The following is a 23230-nucleotide window of genomic DNA, read 5'->3' on the forward strand; positions in this document are numbered from 1 at the left end:
TAGATTTCCTTCTCACCTAGGTTTGATGTATGAACATTAGGAATAACATGTTAATATGCCAGAAAATCTCCCCATGCTTGTGTAGCATCATCTGACAACATTCTAATTTTGGTCACAGAAGCAAAATGCAGAAGTAGCACATGAAAAGGAATACATAAACTAACTCTTGTCTGAACTCAATTACATTTTTAACAAGACATGCTTGGGTAAACAACAGCTGAATCAACCATACAGTTATATAATAACTTTGTGGAGAGAGTGATTATACTCCCATAAAAAATATACCTGGCAAGTTCAGATTTACTTGGACATCTGCCCAAAAGATGAGCACCTAAGACTCTTTCCTTTGAGAACACCTACAAAAGTAGATGCACAGGACTGCCTAAGCATAACTGAACTGGCAGTCACTTGCTTGTTCATTTGTTCCTACTCAATTAGTCTACAAACATTTTGAAGGCAGAAAATTATATTTAATTTACTATTGTACTCTAAGAGCCTAGTACCACCAACTTGTGATAAACGACTTTTTTTTTTTAAGTTTTGGCAAATGACCATATTCTGATGTAGGATAGAATGGCTTTTGACTTTTGACTTTTTCTCTTTTTCTTTTTTATTTTCTTTCTTTTTTTTTTTTTAAGTATGGACAGAGAAACTAGCAGTAATTGAAACCACAAAGTGTAAAATAAGATTTTGGTTCTACTAATTTCTTAAGATCCCATTCACAAACTGATAACAAACTAGTAGTATCAGCAAGGGTAACTCACACAAAGAAATAATATCACAGACCTCATTTTCTATACAGATGATATGTAACTGACTTGGAAATTAGGGATTTTACCATTTCAGGTAATACGTTTAAGTCTTTAATACATTTTGATTTTTGTGTGGGGTCAGATAAGAATCCAATTTCACTTCTTTCCATGTGAATATCCAGTTTTCCTAGCACCATTATTGAAAATACTATCCTCCCCCGCCCACTACCACCACTCTGTTGTGTATTCTTGTGCCTCTGTCAAAAATTAGTTGACCATGTATGTTTGGGTCTATTTCTGGGCATATATTTATGTTCTATAATATTGGTCTATGTGTCTGTTTTCATGCTAGTACTATACTCTTTTTTTCCCTTCTATGTGCACATTTATTTCCTACCGAAAATTAAAACAGCACATCAAAATTTCCTTTTATGGCAACTCAATTTTTTGAAAACCAGAAAATTGAATTATCTACTCTAATTATTACACTCTAGTCAAACTATCCAATATTCTCTTAACATCTCTTCCAGTTCCTGAGTTTTATTTCACAGATTTCAGGCTTTTAAAATCTAAGGGAAGATTTGAGACCTATTGGTACTTCTTTGAGTCAAACAAAACAAAAAAAAAACTTAAGTATATTGAAGTCATTTATGTACATTTTAACTGCTCAGATTCCTTATAAATTACTGGCATTAAGAGATGGCTTAACCGTGTAAGGTTTTGAACAACCAATAAAAAAAAAAATGGAAAAAAAAAAGAGATGGCTTAAAGCATGAAGAGATCCCCAACACCAAAATAAATAAATAAATAAACAAACAAATAAATAAATGGACACAAAAGAATAAAGATATTACAGAACTCATACATAAGCTATTCAAAATCATTAGTATGCAGTCTAAGCATAGTGTGCCTAAAATTACCATCATGAAGAACAAGTACAATTTACACCTATACTGACTCTGTGTCATAATCATATCCTATTCTAGCATTCTCAGAAGGATCCCATCCATGATATACACAAAAACTGCAGGTACATTTGAATGGTACAGTTAGTGATTCACTCTGAACTCCCTTAAGACTGTTGTCTCTTCGTTGTTCTCTTTCAAGACTTAAGAGATATCTTCATTTTTCCACCTGTTCTTTCCGTGCCAATAACAATGTCTAGACTCCTCACCGCCGCCTGTTGGGAAAGCCACTCCTGACCTCCCATAAGATCCTCTCACTTCTGTCCTGAAGTTGGGGTGGACCTTCTGGCAGAGGGCAAGGGCATTTAGCACAAGGATTCAGAGTTACGTCATGAAGTTGCTTACTAGCATTTCTGAACTGACCAGATGAGAGTCCATTGAATTTTCTTCATTTTCAGACATCGGAAAAGACTCCTGGGTCGAGGTTGGGTTAAATTTTTGCAATGGGTCCATTGGGAGGTGAACAGAACCCTCAAAAAAGTTGCTCCCACTATTACTTGGGAGGAAAAAAAAAAACTGTACTATACTCTCTTGATTACCATAACTTGTTAACTGATTTTAAATCAGGAAGTATGATGCCTCCAACCTTGTATTTCTGACTCAATCTTGCTTTTGCAGTTTCTGTACAGCAAAGGAAACAATCAACAGAATGAAAGGACAGCCTACTAAATGGGAAGAAATCTTTGTCAGCTGTTCATCTGAGAGAGGAATAATATCCAGAGTATTTGAAAAACTCAAAAAATTTAACACCAAAAAAAACAAGTAATCCAATCAATAAATGGGCATATGAGCTGAGCAGACACTTCTCAAATGAAAAAGTATAAATGGCCAAAAATTATATGAAAAAAAATGCTCAACATCTTTATAGTCATCAAGGAAATGCAAATCAATTACACTGAAATTCTAGCTCACTGCAGTTAGAATGGCCATTGTCAAGAAAAGAAAAATTAACAAATTCAGGCAAGAATATGAGAAAAAAGAATCCTTAGGCTGTGGAACTGTAAACTGGTATAGTCACTGTGGGAATAAAAATAGAACTACCATATGATCCAGCTACCACTCTTGGATATATACCCAAAGGAATAAAAATCAGCATACAATAGAGATGCCTAGTTACCTATATTTATCACAGTGCTATTTACAATAGCCAAGTTACAGAATCACCCAAATGCTGAATGGATAAAGAATGGATGAAGAAAATATGGTATATATACACAATGAAATATTAGTCAGTAAAAACAAAATCATTCATTCTTAGGAAAATGGATGGAAGTGGAGATAATTATGTTAAGTGAAATAAGTCAAACTGAGAAAGACAAGTATCACACGTTTTCTCTCATGTGAGGAATCAAAAAAAAGTAATGACAACAAAGTAGAATGGGGACTATTAGGAAAGGAGAAGGGGACTGGATGGCAACAGAGAGTAAAGAGGGTAAACAAAAAACAGTATGCATATTCCTCAGAAAACTTAGAATGGAACTGGAACCACCTTTTGACTCAGCTATCCCACTCAGCATAATACAGTGATGCAGCCACATCAATACTTAACAGCAGCTCAATTTACAATAGCTAAGCTATGGAACCAACCTAGATGCCCTCCAACAGATGAATAGATAAAGGAAATGTGGTATATATACACAATGGAATATTATTCAGTCATAAAGAAGAATGAAATTATGGCATTTTCCAGTAAATGGGTGGAATTGGACACTATCATGCTAAGTGAAATAAGCCAATCACAAAAAACAAAGGCCAAATGTTCTCTCTGCCATTCGGATGCTAACACACAATAAGGGGTAGGGGAGGGGAAAGAGAAGTTCATTGGATTAGACAAAGGGGAATAAGGGAAGGTGAGGGATAGGAATAGGAAAGATAGTAGAATGAATCAGACATAACTTTCCTATTTCATATATGAATACACAACCAGTGTAACTCCATATCATGTACAAGCACAGGAATGGGAGATTATATTCCATGTATATATAAAAAGTCAAAATACATTCTACTGGGCTGGGGTTGTAGCTCAACGGCAGAGCTCTTTCCTAGCATGTGTGAGGCACTGGGTTCAATTCTCAGCACCACATATAAATAAGCAAAATAAAGGTCCATTGACAACTAAAAAATATATTTAAAAAAAACTTTAAAAAAATTAGGGCTGGAGTTGTAGCTCAGCGGTAGAGCACTTGCCTAGCATGTGTGAGGCATTGGGTTTGATTCTCAGCACCAATATATAAATAAATAAATAAATAAAATACAGGTCTATCAACAACTAAAAATATTTTTAAAAATTTTAAAAGAGGGTGAATACAATCAAAGTGAGTTATATGCATCATGAAAATTTCACAACTATTTTGTATAATTAATATGTGCTAATAATTACAATTAAAACTAATGCTTAGAAAAAGAAAAAATATGGCTTTTTTACTGGAGTCTTTGTGGTTCCATAGGAATTTTAAGGTGTTTTTTTTCCTATTTCCTTGAAAAATGCTATTGGAATTTTGATAGGGATTATACTGAATTTGTATGTTGCTTTTGGTAGTATAAACATTTTAACAATATTAATTCTTCTGATCCATGAATACAGGATATCTTTTTATTTATTTGTCTTCTTCAACTTCTTTCATCAATGTTTTATAGTTCTCAGCATACAAATCTTTTACCACCCTGATTAAATTTATTCCTAAGTATTTTATTCTGTTTGCTTCTATGGTAAATGGGATTGTATTCTTAATTTGTTTTTTGGATAGGTCATTGTTAGTTGTGTAGAAACACAACTGATTTCTGTATATTGATTCTGTATCCTACAGTTTTATTGAATTTATTTACTCTAACAGGTTTTTATTGGAGTTTTTAGTGTGTGTGTGTGTATGTGAAAATATATATATATATATATTTTTTTTTCATGTCATTTGCAAAAAGAAACAATTTTATTTCCTCCTTTTCTATGTGGATGACTTTTAGTTCTTTTTCTTGCCTAATTGCTCTAAGACTTCAAGCACCATATTCAACAGAAGTGGCAAGACTCGGCATCTTTCTGGGAATGGTGGTGCACACCTGTAGTCACAGAGACCCTAGAGGCTAAAGCAAGAAAATCAAAAGTTCTATGCAAGCCTCAGCAATTCAGTGAGACCCTCAGCAACTCAGTGAGACCCTGATTCAAAATAAAAAGGACTTGGGGTGTAGCTCAGTGTTGAAATGCCCCTGGGTTTAATTCCCAGGACCCTCTTCCCCTGCAAAAAGGCAGCATTCTCATCTTCTTCCTGATACTACTGAAAAAGCTTTTACCTTTTCACCAGAGTATTTTGAGTATGCTGTTGATGGTGGCCTTATCATATGTGGCCTGTATTGTGATGAGATATATTCCTGATATACCTTTGTTGAGAGTTCTTACTATGAAAGGATATGCTTTTTCAACATCTGCTAAGATGATCAGATGATTTTTGTCCTTCATACTGTTAATGTACAATATCACATGATCCCTCAATAATCAATAAAACACCTAAGGGATCTAAGAAACATGATCACCCAATTTAATTAACGCTTTCAGAACACTCTATATGATAATAACAGAATATATATTTCCAAATATCTATAGATCATTCACTAAAATAAGCCATTTTCTGCAATATAAAATGAACCGCAACAAATTTTAAAGAGTTATAAAGAAATTAAAAAGCACAGAATTAAATAATAAGTCAACAATGGAAATATACCCAGAAAAATAGAAAAATACTTGGGAATTAAACAATGTATTTCTAAATAACCCATCAAAAGGTCACAAGGAAATTAGAAAATATTTTTAACTGAATGAAAACAGAAACACAACATACCAAAATATGTGGAATGTGGCTAAAGTAGTACTTAGAGGAAGTTTTATAACATTAACAGCTTATAGTACATAAATCTTATTACATTAAAGGATTATATATATGTATGTATATATATATATATATGTTTATAAATAAAATGCGCAAATCAAAGACATATCTTCTACCTTTAGAAATTACAGAAAATAAATAAATACATTAAGACTAGCTGGACACGGTGGCGCACACCTATAATCCTATTTACTTAGGAGACTAAAGCTGGAGGATTTCATCAAAGCCAGCCTTGGCAACTTATTAAGACCCCGTCTCAAAAAATTTTAAAAAGGACTAGTGAAGTAGCTCAGTGGTAAAGTGTCCCTGGTTCAATATCTAGTACCACCAAAAAAAAGAAAGAAAAAATTAAAACCAAATCAAGCCAGGCGCAGTGGTGCACACCTATATCCCAGTGACTCGGGAGGTTGGGGCGGGAGGATCTTTTTTAAATTTTTTTTATAACATTTATTTTCTAGTTGTAGTTGGACACAATACCTTTATTTTATTTATTTTTATGTGGTTCTGAAGATGGAACCCAGGGCCTCACATCTGCTAGGCACACATTCTACCACTGAGCCACAACCCCAGTCCAAGGGCAAGCGGATCTTGAGTTCAAAGCCAGCCTCAGCAATGGTGACCCTGTCTCTAAATAAAATACAAAATAGGGCTGGGGATGTGGCTCAGTAACTGAGTGCCCCTGAGTTCAATCCTTGGTCCCCCCCGCCACCAAAAAAATCAAATAATAAAAATATATAAATATAATAGCAAAATTCAATAAAATTGAAAACAGAAAAACAAAATCTAGGTTTTGAAAAAAATATATTAAAATCAATAAACCTCTAAGGCTGGGTTTGTGGCTCAGGGGTAGAGCATTCACATAGCATGTGTGAGGCCCTGGGTTTGATCCTCAGCACCACATAAAAATTAATAAAATAAAGGTATTGTGTCCACCTACAACTAAAAAATATATAAATAAATATTTTTAAAAAATGAACAAACCTCTAGCCAGATAATCCAAGAAAAAAGAGAAGGCACAAATTACCAATGTTAGCAGGAATGTGGCTACATATCCTGTAGACATTGAAAAGATAATTAGAGAAAAAATATGAAAAACTCTTATATACCATCAGTTAACTGGATTATATTGGCATCTATAAACTTCTTCATCAAACAATATTGGAGTACAAATTCTTCTGAAGCTTACATGGAACACTCGCTGAGACACACCATATCTGGGGCCATAAAATAAACCTTAACAAATTCAAAAGTATAGAAATCATACAGTGAATGCTCTGAGGCCATAATGGAATTAAACTAGCACTCAACAATTAAAAGATACATGGAAAATCCCAAAATACTTCTAAAAATTACAAAAACTGCTTATTGCTCTAAATTGAATGTAAATACAATTTGTCTACTTGTCAAATGCAGTGAAAACAGTGTCAAGAGGGAAATTTATACATGAACTCATATATTTAAGAAAGCAGAAGATCTATAATCAACAATCTAACTTCTCCCTTAGGGAGTCAAAATAAATTGAACTCAAAGTAAGTAGAAGAAGAGAAGTAATAAAATATAGGATAGAAATGAGTAAAGCTGAAAACAGCAATGTGAGAAAAATCAATGACACCAAAAGCTAGTTCTTCATAAAAAGTCAATAAAATCAATAAACCTCTAGGCAGACTAAGAAAATAAAGGCACAAAATATTAATATTAGAAAAGAGGGGAAGTCATTACAGAAACTTTTAGCTTTAAAGGGATAATAAAGAAATATATAAACAACTCTATCCCCATATATTTGATAACTTAAATGGAATGACTACTTTATTTAAATATATAATCTGACAAAACTAACACAAAAAATACACCATACAATAAGCTCATATTTATAGACCCAAAATCAACAGTATCAATTATTATTTTCTTTTTTTTTTTTTTAATATTTATTTCTTAGTTCTCGGCGAACACAACATCTTTGTTGGTATGTGGTGCTGAGGATCGAACCCGGGCCGCACGCATGCCAGGCGAGCGTGCTACCGCTGAGCCACATCCCCAGCCCTATTATTTTCTAAAATAGAATGCTCCAGGCCCAGATGGGCTCACTGATAAATTTTACTAAACACTTAAAGAAATTATACCAACATTCCTCAATCTCTTCCAGAAGACAGAAGCAGAGGAAATATTTCCTAATTCACTGTATGATTGCTGAGGACAGCATTACCCTAATGTCAAAACCAGACAAAGATATTATAGGGAAAAACAAACAAAAACTTACAGACCAATGTCACCATGAAAATAGATGCAAAAATCCTAAATTTTAGTAAAGCAAACAATGTATTAAAACCCTCAACTAGGTGGGGCTTTGCAAGGCTGGCTTAGCATTCAAATAATTAATGTAAGCCATAAAAAAATAAAAAAGAAAATTACATGATTCTATCAATAGATGCAGAAATGGTGTTTGACAAAAATCCCAATATCCATTCATGATAAAAATGCTTAGCAAAGGGCTAGGGTCATGGCTCAGTGGTAGAGCACTTGCCTAGCATGTGTGAGGCACAGAGTTAGATTCTCAGCACCAAAAATAAAATAAAATAAAGATCCATTGATAACTAAAATAATAATTAGAAAAAAATGCTTAGCAAAAGCAAAATAAGCCAATTCCAAAACACCAAAGGCCTAATGTTTTCTCTGATATGCAGAAGCTAATTCATAATAAGGAGGTCGGGAGCTAAGGAAGAATAGAGTGACCTTAGATAAGTACAGAGGAGTGACCTTAGTACAGGGGAGTGAAGGAAGGGAAAGGGGTATGGGGGTAGGAAAGATAGTAGAATGAAACAGACATTATTATCCTAAATACACATATGACTGCATTACCAGTGCGATTCTACAACATGTACAACGAGAAAAATGAAAAATTATACTCCATATATGAATATTATATCAAGCTGCATAAATGTATTCTACTATCATATATAACTAATTAAAATAAAATTTTAAAAAACATTTAGCAAACTTTAAACTGAGGAAATGTTCTTAAACTTGATAAAGAACATCTATAGAAAACCTATAACTAACATCAACTAACATCATACTTATTGATAAGAGATTAAAAGCTTTTCCTCTATAATTAGGAAGAAGGTAATTTTTAATTAATCTTTTCAATATCATACCACAAGTCCTGGATAATGCAATAAAACAAAAGATGAAAATAAAAGGCATTTTTAAAATTTTATTTAAAAAAAATAAAATTGTCTTTGTTTTCAGATAATGATTATTTATGTAAAAAAATTTTAAAAAATCAACAAAGAAACTACTAGAACTAATAACAATTATAATAAGCAATTATAACAGGGTTGCTGGAGATGGGGTTAGTATAAAAAAGTCAGTTGCTTTCCTATACACCAGCAACAAAGAAGTGGACTCTGAAATAAAAATCACAATACTATGTACATTAGCATCATAAATGAAGTATTTAATCATAAATCTAACAAAATGTATAGATCTATATGAGAAAATTACAAAATCCTAATGAAAGAAATAAAATATAAATAAATGGAGAGATATAGAATATAGATGTTCATGGATACAAAGATAATATTGTCAAGATGTCACTTACCTCAGTTTGATCTGTGGATTCAATCTCATCCCAAACAAAACCACAACAGGTTATTTTGCGTGTATCAACAAACTGATGTTAAAGATTTACAAAGAGAGATACAAGACACAGAAGAGCCAACACAATATTGAAGGAGATGGTCAAAGTTGGTGGATGGTCAGCATTCAAATTCCAGACTTATTATAAAGCTATAATAGTAAAGATGGTGAAACACTGGTGAAAACTTAAACCAACAGAAAAGAAAATAGGGCCCAGAAATATAGTCAACTAATCTTTGGTGAAGGAGCAATAGCAATACAATGAATAAAAGATGTCTTTTCAACAAACAGTACTGGAACACCTGGAAACCCTTGTACAAAACACACACACACACACACACACACACACACACACAGACTTCCTTATACTCTTCACAAAAATTAAAATGAATCAGAGATTGGCATCTGGTAAAATTTTACATTGGTAAAATGTAAAAATATAAAACTCCTAGAAAATAAAACAGCAGAAAATCTAGTTGCCCTTAGGGATGGCATTTTAGATATAAAACCAAGGCATTTCATAAAAGAAAAAGCTGACATGTTCTACTGCATTAAAAGTAAAAACTTTGGCTCTGAAAAATACATCGTCAACAGAAAAAGAAAATAAGCCACAGACTGAGAGAAAATAGTGGCAAAAGACATATCTAGTAAAAGACTATATTACCTAAAATACGCAAAGAACTCTTAAAATTCAACTACAGAAATGTGGGTACACCTAAACAGAACTGGGGGTACAGCAGTCGCTTAGCGTGCATGAGGTCATGAGTTCAATCCCCAGCACTGCCAAGAAAAAAAAAAGTCAGCAATAAGATAACAAGATGATTAAAAATTTTTAAAAAAAGATCTAAACACATACATTGCAAAGAAGTTATGTGAATGGCAAGTAAGACATGAAAACGATGCTCAACATCATATGCCATGAGAAAATTGCAAATTCAAATGAGATACCATACCATATCTGTTAGCATGGAAAAAATCCAAAACACTGACAACATCAAATGCTGACAAGAATGTACGGCAATTCATTCATAATATTGGGAATGCAAGATGGTGCAGCCCACTGTGAAAGTCAGTTTGGCATTTTCTTATAAAGCTAAACATACTCTTACCATGATCCAGCAATTATGCTCCTTGGCATTTACTCCAAGGAGCTGAAAACTTACAATCATACACACATACACACACACACACACACACACACACACACACACACACTGCACATATTATGTTTTTAATGCTTTATTCATACCTGCTAAAACATGGAAGAAGACAAAACACTCTTCAATAGAATGAATTAGTAAACTGGCATACACAAGCAATACAATATTATTCAGAAAGAAAATGAGCCACCAAGGCATGAGAAGTCATTGAAGAAACTTAAATACATATTACTAAGTGAAAGAAGTCAATTTGAAAAGACCATATACTATTTGGTTACTGTATTACATTCTTGAAAAGGCAAAACTATGGAGATAGTACAAAGGTAGGTATTAGAGCAAGGACAAAATGAATAGGCAAAGCACAGAGGATTTTTAGAGCAGTGAAACTATTCTGAATGATACTACAATGGCAGATACATATGATTATGTATTTGTCAAAATCCATAGAATGTATATTACCAAGAGTAGACCATGATGCAAACTATGGATGCAGGAGTGATAAGGATATGTTAATGTATGTTCATTAACTGAACAAATGTACCTCTCTGGTGAAGAACTTGACCAAGGGAAGGCACAAAAAATCATAAAAAAATATATAACTGAGGATTTCTGCTACGAGTTATAATAGAGTAACATGGAATATATTTATTGTTTGGCTTGAAAAAAACTAAAAATCCAGGAAATAAATGAAATAAGAAACTAGACATTAGGCAATAAATAACAGTGATCCCTAAAAGACAGGAATCATAAGATGTGAGTCCCACAAACACTACAGTTTAAGAGAAAAAGATTCTAGGCAGCAGTGCAAGGAAGAAGAAACCAAGGGAAAAAACAATGATTTCTGAATTGCCTAGAAAGAATTGGGAGTCCAGGGAAGTTGCTGTGTTTTGAATTTGGTTTGTCCCCTCTAAAACTCTTGTTGAAATTTTATTGCCATTATGGGCAATGTTGGAAGGTGGGGCCTCTAAGAGGAAATTAGGGTTTACAGAGGGATTATTGTCATTCTTGGGACTGGATTAATTCTCAAGGGAGTCGGCTTTTCCTCTTATGGGACTAGATTAGTTACCACAAGAACAGGTTGCTGTAAAGGGAAACCATTCTCGTAATTTTTTCTTCTGCACGTTCCCACTTGCCCTTCTGCTTTTTCACCAGGTTAAAAAGCACAACATGAGATCATCACCAGATGTGGATCTTGGGTTTTCAGTCTCCAGAATCATGAGATGAAATTAAGCCTCTACAGGCATACCTCATTTTATTGTGTTTTGTTTTACTGCACTTCACAGATATTGAGAATTTTATAAATTGAAGGCTTGTGAGAAGCCTGCATTAAAGCAAGTCTACTGGTTCCATTTTTCCAAGGGCATGTGCTTACTTCATGTCTCTTTTGTCATATTTTGATAATTCTCACAATATTTCAAACTTTTTAATTATTATTTTGCCTATTATGGTGATTGTATCCAGTACTCTTTGATATTAGTATTATAAATGTTTGGGGGAACCATGAACTACACCCATATAAGATAACTTAATGATAAACATGTGCTCTCACTGTTCCACTGACTGTTCAATCTTTCCCTCTTCCCTAAGACACAACAATATTGAAATTATGCCAATTAATAAAACTACAATGGCCTCTAAGTGTTCAAATGAAAGGAAAGAGTTGTGCATCCCTCACTTTAAACTCAAAGCTAGAAATGAACAAGTTTAGTTAGGAAGGCACATCAAAAGCCTAAGTAAACTGAAAGTTAAGCATCTTGTATTAAACAGTCAACCAAGCTGCTAATGTAGAGAAAAAGTTTCTGATGGAAATTAAAAGTGCTAATCCAGTGAAAACACAAATAATAAGAAAGTGGAGCAGCCCCATTGCTGATATGGAGACAGTTTTGGTAGAACTGATAGAATATCAACCCAGCTAAATATGATCAGAACAAAGTCCTAACTCTTTTAATTATATGAAATCTGAGAGAGGTAAGGAAGCTGCAAAAGAGAAGTCTGAAGATAGAAGAGTTTGGGTCATGAAGAAAAGAAGCCATCTCTGTAACTTAAAAGTGCAAGATAAAACAGCAAGGGCTGATGTAGGAGCTCCAGCAGGTTATCCATAAGATCTAGCTAAGATAACTGATGAGGTTGACTACATTAAATACCAGATTCTCAATAAAGACAAAACAGCCCTTGTTATGATTTGGATGTGGAAAGCCATCAAAAGCTCATATGTTTGAAAGCATGATCCTCTGTGCAGAAAGGTTTCAAGGGTAGGACCTAGTTGGTTGAAATAGATCACTGGAGGTGGGTCCTAGAAGGGTTTATCTTCTCCCCAGCGCCTTCCTCTCTCCTGGTCTCACAGCCTCCCTACTGACTTGAGCTGAGTTTTCCTCCACCATACCCTTCTGCCACGATGCTCTGCTTCACCTCAAGCCAAGACCAATAGAGCTGGCCAACCATGGACTTTTTTTAATCCTCTCAAGACATGAGCCAAAATAAATCTTCCCTTCTTTAAATTATTCTTGTCAGGCATTTTGGTCAAGTGAAAAAAAGCTAACACAGCCTTATATTAGAAGAAAATACCATCTAGGGCTTTCATAGCTAGAGAGGAAAAGACAATGCATAGCTTCAAAGCTTCTAAGGACAGAGTAACTCTCTTGTTAGGGGCTAATACATTTGGTGACTTTTAAGTTGAAGCCAATGTTGATTTACCATTCTGAAAATCTTAGAACCTTAAGAATTATTCTCAAAATATACTCTACCTGAACAAAAATAAAAAAGTTCATATGACACCACATCTGTTTAAAACAGGTCTTACTAAGTATTTGAAGCCCACTGTTGAGAACTACTGCTCAAAAAAAAAAACAAAAACAAAAACAAAAAGATTCCTTTCAAAATATTATTGCTGACTGACAACAAGAGTTCCACTCAAGAGCTCTGACGGAGATGTACAACAAGATTAATTTTTTTTCATGCCTGCTAAAACAAAATCCATTTAGCAGCCCACAGATCACAGACTAATTTGACTTCCAAGTCTTATTATTTAAGACAGACATTATTTTGTAAGGCTATAGTTACCATAAATCCCTCTGATGGATCTAAGCAAAGAAACTGAAAACTTTCTGGAAAGGATTCTCAATTCTAGATGTCATAAAATAAATATTTCAGTGACCTGGAACCAAACTTACAGGATCTCAGAGGTAACGCTATACATATACAATCTATAACAAACTTTTAACTTTTCATTTAAAGGAAACACTTCATGGCCTCTCCCTATCAAGTCCAAATTGCCAGCATAGCTACTCTTACACTTTGGGGCTATTATTAAGTAAAATAAGAGTAACCTGAACATAAGCACCATGATACCATGATAGTCAATCTGATAACCAAGAAGGATACTAAGTGACTGATCAACAAGCAGCAGATATAGCATAGATATACTAGACAAAGGAATGATTCACATCTCCAGAGGATGAAATGAGGCGGTGAGAGGTTTCACCATTCTACTCAGAACAGCATGAAACTTGAAACTGGGAATTGTTTATTTCTGGAATTTTCCATCTAATATTTTCAGATCCCAGTTGACCACAGGTAACTGACACTGTAGTGCAAAGCAGAACCTCAGACAAGGGAGAATTAATGTACAACTAAAGTTTTCTGCCTTGAAGTCCAACATCTTTTCCATTTTACCATAATGGCATTCAAGATGCAGAAAGAAAACCAAAATTCTAACAACTGATTCACTGTAAGTCACAATATAAACAGCACTCCTAGTTGATTTATTAATGAAAATTGAAACTTTATGACAGTAATCATATACCATATTAAAATGTTGTTTAAAAAGTCTTTTAGACAAAGTATCATAAAATTTTTATTAAAAGGATCACTATATCCCTTTAATATATGCTTTCATGTATGCATAAACAATTTTTCTCACTCTAAAGAACTTAAGGGGCTGGGGTTGTGGCTCAGTGGTAGAGCGTTTGTCTAGCATTGCAACGCACTGGGTTCGATCCTCAGCACCACATAAAAATAAATAAAATAAAGGCATTGTGTCCAACTACAACTAAAAAAATATTTTTAAAAAGAACTTAAAAATAAGAATTTAAATAAAAGTACCACATTAAAATCACTAAACATGCATTTAAAAATTCAACCATTTAGGGGATGGGATGTAACAGTGGTAGGGTGCTTGCCTCACGAGTGCAAAGATCTGGGTTCAATCCCTAACATTGCGAAAAAAAAAAAAAATCAACTATTTTAACTGATTCTTAAGTTCTCCTAAAAATTATACTAGTAACAAAATTTTCCAGGGTAATTAATTCTTAAGTGAAATATTCTGCTTGCATGACCTAATATATTCACTCACGGACACTAATAAGTGTTTAATATGCATTAATTTTATTTAATCTGTATAAGATTCCAAAATTCAGAAATTATTATTAGCTTCTTTCACTGATTAAAAAAAAATCTTAAGAGATTTGTAGTAACTTGTTCAAGATTATAGAGATAATAAATGATATATCTGAGACCTGAAACAGTTCAGTTTGACTCCACATCCTATATTCCAATAAGCATCATCCACTTTGAAATGCTAAAAGTCCCTCAAGTTATTACATTCCTCTTCTTGCTTCAAAGAAAATGGACAACTGGCTGGGCACGGTGACACACGTGTATAATCCCAGTGGCTCGTGCCTGTAATCCCAGTGGCTCCGGAAGCTGAGGCAGGAGGATTACAAATTCAAAGCCAGCCTCAGCAATTTAGCAAGGACCTAAGCAATGTAGCAAGACCCTGTCTCAAAATAAGAAATGAAAAGGCTGGGGATATGGCTCAGTGGCTAAGCATTCCTAGGTTCAATGCTTAATACCACCCTCCAAAAAAAAGAAAAGAAAAGTGTCATAAAATTTGTATCATAATGTGTCCTAACATTTGCTTCTCAGAAAAAATTCTCCCTTGGAAATTATTGTATAAAGAGAGGTTTAATTCTCAGGCCAATCCTCGAAAACTTCACTATCATTCAAAATAATACTTCAACCAAAGGTTCTGTTGAATTATAATAAGACAAAAGAACATCATCTTCTGTTACAATCTGTAAAAATATATCCCAAATCCCAGAAGTAATATGAAATTGCTTTGTTGCTTTCAGGACACAACCAGGAATGATTTGATATGTCCCATTCCCCATCATGAGTATCATCAGGAAATAATAAAGATGCCAATTCTCAGGGAAGGAAGGGACAAATCCAGGAAGAGAAAAGGGTAGGGTAAGAAAGTCCCATTTATTTGTATATGTATTCAAGTTTGAAGCACAAAAGGGCCTCTGCTATTAAAACTATTTCTGTTACAGTTCAGTATTAAAACAACAACAACAAAAAAAGCTGTACAAACTAGGATGGAAACAACTTGCAAACAGATTTGGAACACAATACACTTATAAATTGGAAATGAGCTGTATTCACTAATATTTTCTATTAAGTAGCTAGTCCTTCCAAATTCTCTGAAAATTAAAATATTTTAGAAAGAGGAAATGGTGACAGAGCTATGACTCCCTTTAGCTGCATATACACAAAAACATCTTTATACACAAAGTACCCAAGTCAGTGGCAATATGTACTAGATACTCTGGAGTGATAATACCCAAGTCATATATCCAAAACACTTTAGTATTCTTCTTTTAAATAAGGAGTTTGAGGGGCTGGGCTTGTGGCTCAGCAGTAGAGTGCTCGCCTAGCATGTCAGAGACCCTGGGTTCAATCCTCAGCACCACATAAAATAAATAAATAAATAAAATAAAGGTATGTGTCCAACTAAAAAATAAAATATTTTAAAATAAATAAATAAGGAGTTTGAGATTATGTTCAGATCTTTAAAACTATGAAACTTATTCTTTTTTACTGGCAGAGCTTCATTTTGTTTTGTTTTGTTTTTAAGCTCTAGGGATGGAACCCAGCATGGAGCTATACTCCCAGCTCTTTTTATATTTTATTTTGAAACAGGATTGTGCTATGTTGTCCAGGCTAGCCTCAAACTTGTGATCCTCCTGCCTCAGCCTCCCAAGTTGCTGGATCACAGGCATGAACCACTATATCCAGTTTTGAGAGAATGTTTAATAGGATTTTTAAAGATGGGATATTAACATATTTTGCTGTGCTGATCTGATTAGTAAAAACAGACAGACATGTGCTTTTATACTATGATGATGATAAAGTAAATTCAAAGTGTCAGTCTGGAGTGTAATTTAGCAATAATTGTCAAGTCACAAAAATATGCATAGCTTTTGACTCAGTAATCCAACTTGTAAGAAAAAATGCCAGATATCCATAAATTAATTTATTTCACAAATTTAAAAATAATTTCAAAATTATTTCTCAAATTATTTTGTGCCTGTATACCAAAAGTTGGGGGGAAAAAAACTAAATGTCCAATACCACTAAGAACCAAACTAAAATATATCTATTAGATAAAATATTATACTACCATTAGAAACTATATTACTAAAAAAAGTCAATAACAAAACAAAAAAAATGTTCATGATACTTGAAATGCAAAAAAGCAAGATAAAAAATCATGGATAACTACATATAACTATATATATGATTCTAAATTTGTATTTTGAGATCTTATTTTCTAGGGACTTTGGCCTAGTTACTTAACCTCTCTGTACAGTGTCTTCATCCATAAAATGAAGATTGCACATTTAAATATAAAATATAAAGATCTTATATTTCATATCTCAGTGAAATGTTAAATGACTTATTTGCAAAGTTCTTGGAATGTTATCCTGGTACATATAAAAACAACAGCAATTATTTTCTGCTGTTATATATTTATACACACACACACACACACACAAAGAAAAATTGGAAGAAATGTATCAAGATATTATCAAAGATCCTGAATTCTAACAAAACTAATTCTAAGACTGATTCTAAGCACTGATTGCATATTAGAAGATATTTTTTAAAGTCTGTACATCATAGTGAGGTATTTACAAATAAAATCCAATACCTAAGATTTGCTTTAAAAGACTTCACTAGGAGGTTTATTTGTGGAGATTTTTTCCAAACACTTTCATGTTATCAGAAGTAGGTAACCTCTGGGTAATGGAATTATTACTAATTTTTATTTCCTTTTTTTCTATTTTCCAAATATTCTACAATGATTTGAAATTATTTTTTAAATGAGAACATTTTTTTTTCAAAGAGCTTTAAGAAAATTCTTACCAATACTCCATCCACAGATGAAACTTTCTCCCAAGTTAACCAAGCTCTTTCTCTGACATGATCTGGTATCTTTAATTTCTGACATAAGGCAGTGAAATCAGGTTCTTCGGTTTCTTCAAACTCAAGCCTAAAAAATGAAAATAATCATATAACAGGCACATACTTATAAACATTTGTTTCAACAGTTTGCACATAATAGCACTATTCTGAAAGAGAACATCACATAAGTACTTTAATATCTTATTTTATCTTCAAAAATTATTACACTTAGAATTTAAACATGTTTATCTTTTTCATAGTCTTTCCAAAATAAAGAAGCTACACAGTGAAGAATATTTGCTGACATGGTTAATCAAATATACTCGAGTGCAGCAAAACAGCTTTGTGAAAGAAATTAAGTACAATAGTTAATGCTGTTTGGGAAACAGGATAATAACAACAGAAAGAAAAGTCTACCGATAATATTAAACAGTTCATTCAAAGACAGTGAGTTTGCTAAATTGTAGTCTACACTTACCAATGTTTCACATAATATTAATTATTACAGCACTTATTTCAGCTCTTACTCCTTGACCTTTTTTAACTAAGGTTAAGCATTCAATAAATTCTTATTCACTAACTTCTTTTCTTTAATTTGATATCTATTTAACATCTAATAATAATAGCAACAGTGTGAGGAATAACTTAATTTTTGAGTATTCATTATGATCCTATACAAAATACTTTAGATGATGGTGGTTTCACTGAATCCCCACATTAAGTACTTCCATTATTTTTGTTTCACAGATGTCTACCAAATGAGAGAAATTAAAGCACTCACCTGAGATCACAGAAATTAAGAAATAACCACATTATGATCCCAAATCTAACTCCATAGTCCAGGTCCTTGACCACTATTCTAAACTGCCATCTCCTTCTTGAAAGCATAACGAACTTTTGATTATTTCAGTAACAAAGTTGGCAAGCTGTTCTTAGTCAGTTTTTCTCGCAACTACATCACTTAGACAACAATAATGCAACAGAAATAACATCTCAACTCTCAAAGTAAAAATGGACTTGTCAATGGAAATATAGTCAGACTGGGTCCTGAATCCATCCCTAAAACAAGTTCCTGAACTTCAGATTGTCAGATGATAGTTCTACTCTTGTAAAGACAAGGATTTGATACAAAACAACATTTTAGTCAACAACAAACTGAGTATATTAACAATAGTACAATAAGATTATAATGGAACTGAAAAATTCATATCACCTAGTGACATTGTGGTCATTATAATGCCACTGCACAACACTTTACTCCTGTGTTTTGGGTGGTGCTAGCATAAGTAACCTACTGTGCTGCCACTTGTTATAAAACATGCAATTATGTACAGACTATAATATTTAAACAATTATATTACTGGTTTATATATTTACTATATTATATATATATATATTTACTATATTTTTATCATTAGTTTACTCCTTCTACTAAATTTTAAAAAAAAAGTTTTGTTAAACAGCATTCTGTGTTATGCCAGCAGCACCCTCATACATCTCATGTTTACTTCTTGACTGCATCAAGCCAGATCAAGTGATTGACCTATACTATTTAGGTGTGTAAGTGCGTTCTACAATGTTCATACAAGATTTACCTAATGATGCAATTCTCAGAACATATCCCTGTCACTAAACACACGACTAGTTTATCCATAGAGATCAACTGTGCTAATGAAAACCATTGTGGGTTTTCATGGGTATGCAAAAGTAGACTGCATCTTGTATGGTTTTAACTTAGAATTTTTTATAATTACATCATTTAAAGGTATATAAAATAATGTGATGAGGGAAAGAGAAAGAAAGTTCTTTTCCAAGGTGATGGGTAGATTTCAATATTTCTGCTTACTCCACAATAATCAAAATTACTTACAAAGCTGTGTGGATGACATGGAATTCTATAGACATTACTGTTTTTTTCAAAGGGAAACTTTCAAGTATTGGACTCATCAGAGTTTAATCAGAAACTGAAGCAATATTTTTCTCTTGGAACATTCCCCAGACCTTTTTTGTTTGTAATATTTTGTTCTTACCAGTGAGTATGATTTTAATTGACCTATACGACAGTTCATTTAAATAGATGAATTTTAAATAGGCATGAACAGTCCATTTACAAAATTCTATTTCAATCTTTTACAGTTCAACCTGAATTCTGTTACAATCTGGGGAGTGGAAAGAAAGGTGCTATTCAGACTGAGGATAAAATTAAGCTTGATGACGGACTAGAATGGGAGAGGGAGTGGAAGGGTCAAAAACAAGATCTATCCCCCTGCAATGGATCTGCAGTCTCAAAGTAAACCCAATGCTGACAAAAATAATGATCATATACTATTTAAATTTTTTGCTACTTAATCATAAAGTAACACCCGGGAGAAAAATAATGTTGAAACGCAATAAATAGCTCCCTGTCATGTTTTACTGCATCCACATGAACTTGCTTAAATTTAGATTTCATTTAGTAAAAGGTGGTTGCGAAAGTTCCTTGTGAGCACAAGAACACCTCTCATTTTGTACCCAAACAAAACCAAAAAGAGGGACACAAGGATTCTTTCTGATTCAAAGTCAAAAGGCAAAAATGGAAGAAAGAACGAGGCACGCTGAGGCCGACTAACAAGCAAGAGGAGCCCTCTTCAATAAGAAAGAGAAAAAGTTAAGCAACTTTCCAGCGCTTACTCTCCCGAAACTTTTGCCCCTATATCAGTTCCTCTAAAAAGTGTTACGCTCTGCCAGTCACCGCAGATGGTTTTAAATCCCCACGGCACAGAGCATTGTTCTAAGGAAACCCCACAAAACCTTTCGGTCCAGGATCCCGTGGGCAACTGACACCCACGACCCTGCTCTTCAAGTCCAAGACGTTTTTTGGCCTCTCCGGGACCGGGCTGTAGATGCAGTGCACGCCCAGAGGAAAAGACTTCCAACTTTTGCATCGCAGAAGATCAAAACAAAAAGTCAAACGACCCCCGGAGCAATCCGTATCTCGATGAGAGAAAAACTCTCTAACAGACAGGTCGTTTTTAAAAAAAAATTATTATTACTCTTTTGCGTGTGAGGGGCGCGCAATGACCCGCCGCCTTGGAGCCTCCGCCTCGCCGGCGGAAAGACTGCACCTGTCACTTCGCTCAGGAACCCGAGCCCCACCCGCCCGACACCTGTCAAGCTGGAGCCGAGACCCCTCCGGGATGCCCTCTCCTCGCTCGCGAGCGCAGAACCCTGTCACCGCCGAGCCGACGCTCCGCCGGGGCGGGAGATGAGAGGGATGTCCTCCCGCCGGGACCGGCCCCGGAGAAGATGCGCCCGGCTCTAGCGGCCGCGGCGCCCACCCGCCGGCACTCTGCGGGTGCCCTTCCCGCCGGCGGCCGCGGCGGCGGCGGCGGCTCCGCTCGCTCACCTGGCCAGAGGCAGGTCCTCTGGGCCACTGTCCTGCTCCGGGTCCTCCTCAGGAGGAGGCGGCGGCGGCGGCGCCGGGGGTTCCACAGCCGCCGCCGCGGCAGCCGCCGCTCTTCGGGGGGTTTTGGGCGGCATGACGCGCTCCCAGGGCAGGCGCCAGGGAGCTATGGAGGAGCGCGGAGAAGGCGGCGCGCGCGCACGTCGGGGCACGCCCCGTCCTCTCTCGACTCCCGTTACAAAAATAATTTGAACGTCCCCTGAGAAAAACCGGACGCGCCCTCCCCCGCCCGGCAACCGAGCGCCGCGTCCAACCGCGGGAAAACGTCACTTCCGCCCGCGGCGTCACGTCCGCGAGGCTCCCGGGCTCGCCGGCGTCTGGGGGGAACCGGGGCGCCCGCGGTGCGCGGGCCGTGGCGCGAGGGCGCACGGCCTGGGCGGGAAGGCCCGGCCTCCCCGGAAGCCGGCATCGCTGCCTGGACTTGTTTCCACCCGAAACGCGCCGCTCGGGGGCGGCGTACCTGCACCGCGGCTTTACAGAGAATCTGGTGGGTGACAGTGGGCACCCCTCTTTCTATGTGGGGCTGCTCGGGGCTGACCAGCGGCCCGGCAGGGGATCTCTGGCGAGCGCACCCTGGGCGGGCACGCCCCTCTCCTTTCGCGGGCAGCCCCCTCCCTCTCCACCCGGCTTCTCCCGCCCAATCCGTTGAGCACAGAAGCCAAAACAAAAACAAACACAAACGTTGGAACTCGGAGTCGGAGCTGAACTTTGCCTATTTCTGGGAGTTAGAAAGTGGAGAGCTGACACTAGCGTTTTGGAGATCCCGGGTTAAGAAAAGAGGAGCGGGGGGGTGGGGAATGTACAGATTGTAGTGTAATAAACGATATTAGTATTGTAAAAACAGGAGCCACCATCGAGACGTCTAAGGGAGATCTTCAAAGGAGCAGTGACAATTAAATACAAATTTGCAAGACTGACCTATTGTCTATGGTGAATTTAATATGTACCAGGCACCATACTGGCCGCCTCATTTAATTCTTATTTAATCCTCAGAAATAGCCCATCAAAAGCATAATATCATGGGCTGGGGTTGGGGCATAGTGGTAGAGTGCTTACCTAACACGTCTGAGGCACTGGGTTCGATGCCCAACACCACATTAAAAAAAAAAACTAAATAACGCATTCTGCTGTCATGCATAACAAACTAGAATAAATAAATTTTTAAAAACTAAACAAAGGTATTGAGTCCATCTACAGCTAAAACAAAAACAAAAACATAACATCAGCATTCCATTGGAAAACAGGCTCAAAGGAGTTAATGAACTTGCCCAAATCAAATAGCAAATGAAGGCGGAGGACTTGCTTGAACCCAAGTATATTTGATTCCATGTATCCATTACATTATATTGCAAAAGCACAAAGACATCAGAAAAGAGCTTACTGGAACTACCACCATCAAACATTGACTTTGAAGCTGTTTGTTCTGTCACTTGGTATTCATATTAATAGACGTCTCATTTGAGTACATGATTTTCTCTTTGGCACTCTGCCATGTGTGTGCAAATACCATTGGTGTTTTACTCAGATGCTGTGAGTCAAACACAGTTGTGTTCTGATGTAAATTTCCTTATCCTGTTTTTACAATACTAATTTTTAAAAACTAAATGAGCAAGGACAGAGGCAGCAGGAAACTTCAAATACGTTTATGCCAGCAAGTTGTACAATAGACAATCTTTTTCTCCATATGCTGACATATGCCAGGATGTGTAAAGGTTTGGCAGGTACTGGCCAGTCCTGCAGTCCTTTCTAACTTCAGAAACCCTCTATTTGGGGTCCAGATATTTTCCAGGAATTGGGAGCCAGGTCTAGGTCCTGCCACGGAGAATAAATGTGATTAAAGTGGTAGTTCCATCCACCTTGCTCCAGATTTAGGCAAGAGCTCCAGATGCAGATTTGATCTTTGGAAGATGGAGCATAATCTTCTGGTGGCCCAATAAAATGGGATACATGAATAACACAATTCTACCCCTTAACTGTAATCTTCAGAATATGACTTACCAGTTGCTGCAACTGTTGTAACCTGAAGTAGGCCAAACTAGGGAGAAGGCAGAAATGCTAAGATTGGTGCAGGACGAGTATAAAAAGAACTGGGTCCTCAGCAAATAACAGAGTTTCTGATTTGGCCAACCCTAGAGCCAACCTTAACTGAGCT

At 35.9% G+C, this 23230-nt stretch overlaps 1 protein-coding gene across 2 annotated transcripts in view; it reads right to left on the reverse strand.

Moving 5' to 3' along the window:
• Rb1 (RB transcriptional corepressor 1) overlaps positions 1-21318 on the reverse strand; it is a 155476-nt gene extending 134158 nt beyond the window's left edge. Inside the window, exons 1-2 of one of the 2 annotated variants that reach the window (XM_026393653.2) lie at positions 21022-21318; positions 17598-17724 (exon numbers count right to left, since the gene is read on the reverse strand). In XM_026393653.2, coding sequence (XP_026249438.1) covers positions 17598-17724; positions 21022-21155 — 261 coding nt within the window. In that variant the 5' untranslated portion in view covers positions 21156-21318. The remainder of the gene's footprint in view (positions 1-17597; positions 17725-21021) is intronic. The other variant, XM_026393652.2, reaches the window with a different exon arrangement.
• Between the last annotated feature and the right edge of the window lie 1912 nt (positions 21319-23230).

The sequence above is a fragment of the Urocitellus parryii genome, chromosome 2, assembly GCF_045843805.1.
Source record: "Urocitellus parryii isolate mUroPar1 chromosome 2, mUroPar1.hap1, whole genome shotgun sequence".
In the NCBI taxonomy this organism is placed as follows: Eukaryota; Metazoa; Chordata; class Mammalia; order Rodentia; family Sciuridae; genus Urocitellus; species Urocitellus parryii.